Raw genomic sequence first — 472 nt, 5'->3', positions numbered from 1 at the left:
GTAATTACAACAACAAAAATGTCATTGAAGAGGTGATGGAAAAAACATTAAACTGTACTACGGCTTACAATCCTTAACAGACAATCAATCTTCCGTAAAAACATTACGCCACCATCTTATCTCCCATAATTATTTCCACCAATATATAAGCAAGATGCTTACCTTTTGCAAAACTGAGTGAACGTATCATGGTAAGCATTAATTGTGTGGTATATAAGATTGTAGAAATCCTCCCCAGGATAATCACTCAGAAACATTACTTCCAGGTCGGCTTTGCCTGTCTGAAAGAAAGAAAGAAAATTTTGCGTAAAAAATATCAACATTCAGAATTAACATGACGAATTCTTACCTGTGTATCATATATGAAAGTATGCATAAAATGTCAAATACATTTATCATCAGGTCTATGTGTATCTCTTGTAGCAACATACTGCATTTCCAAAATTCACATAAATATTCACATATATGCCTA

General features: G+C 32.8%; 1 protein-coding gene across 3 annotated transcripts in view; it reads right to left on the bottom strand.

Moving 5' to 3' along the window:
* The window catches only part of LOC119588745, an 18,758-nt gene that overhangs the window by 1,701 nt on the left and 16,585 nt on the right, over window positions 1-472 (bottom strand). For all 3 annotated transcript variants that reach the window (XM_037937384.1, XM_037937385.1, XM_037937383.1), the window contains one exon: window positions 163-281. In XM_037937384.1, coding sequence (XP_037793312.1) covers window positions 163-281 — 119 coding nt within the window. The remainder of the gene's footprint in view (window positions 1-162; window positions 282-472) is intronic.

Source organism: Penaeus monodon, chromosome 24 (assembly GCF_015228065.2).
Source record: "Penaeus monodon isolate SGIC_2016 chromosome 24, NSTDA_Pmon_1, whole genome shotgun sequence".
In the NCBI taxonomy this organism is placed as follows: Eukaryota; Metazoa; Arthropoda; class Malacostraca; order Decapoda; family Penaeidae; genus Penaeus; species Penaeus monodon.
This window is presented reverse-complemented; position numbering and strand designations above follow the sequence as displayed.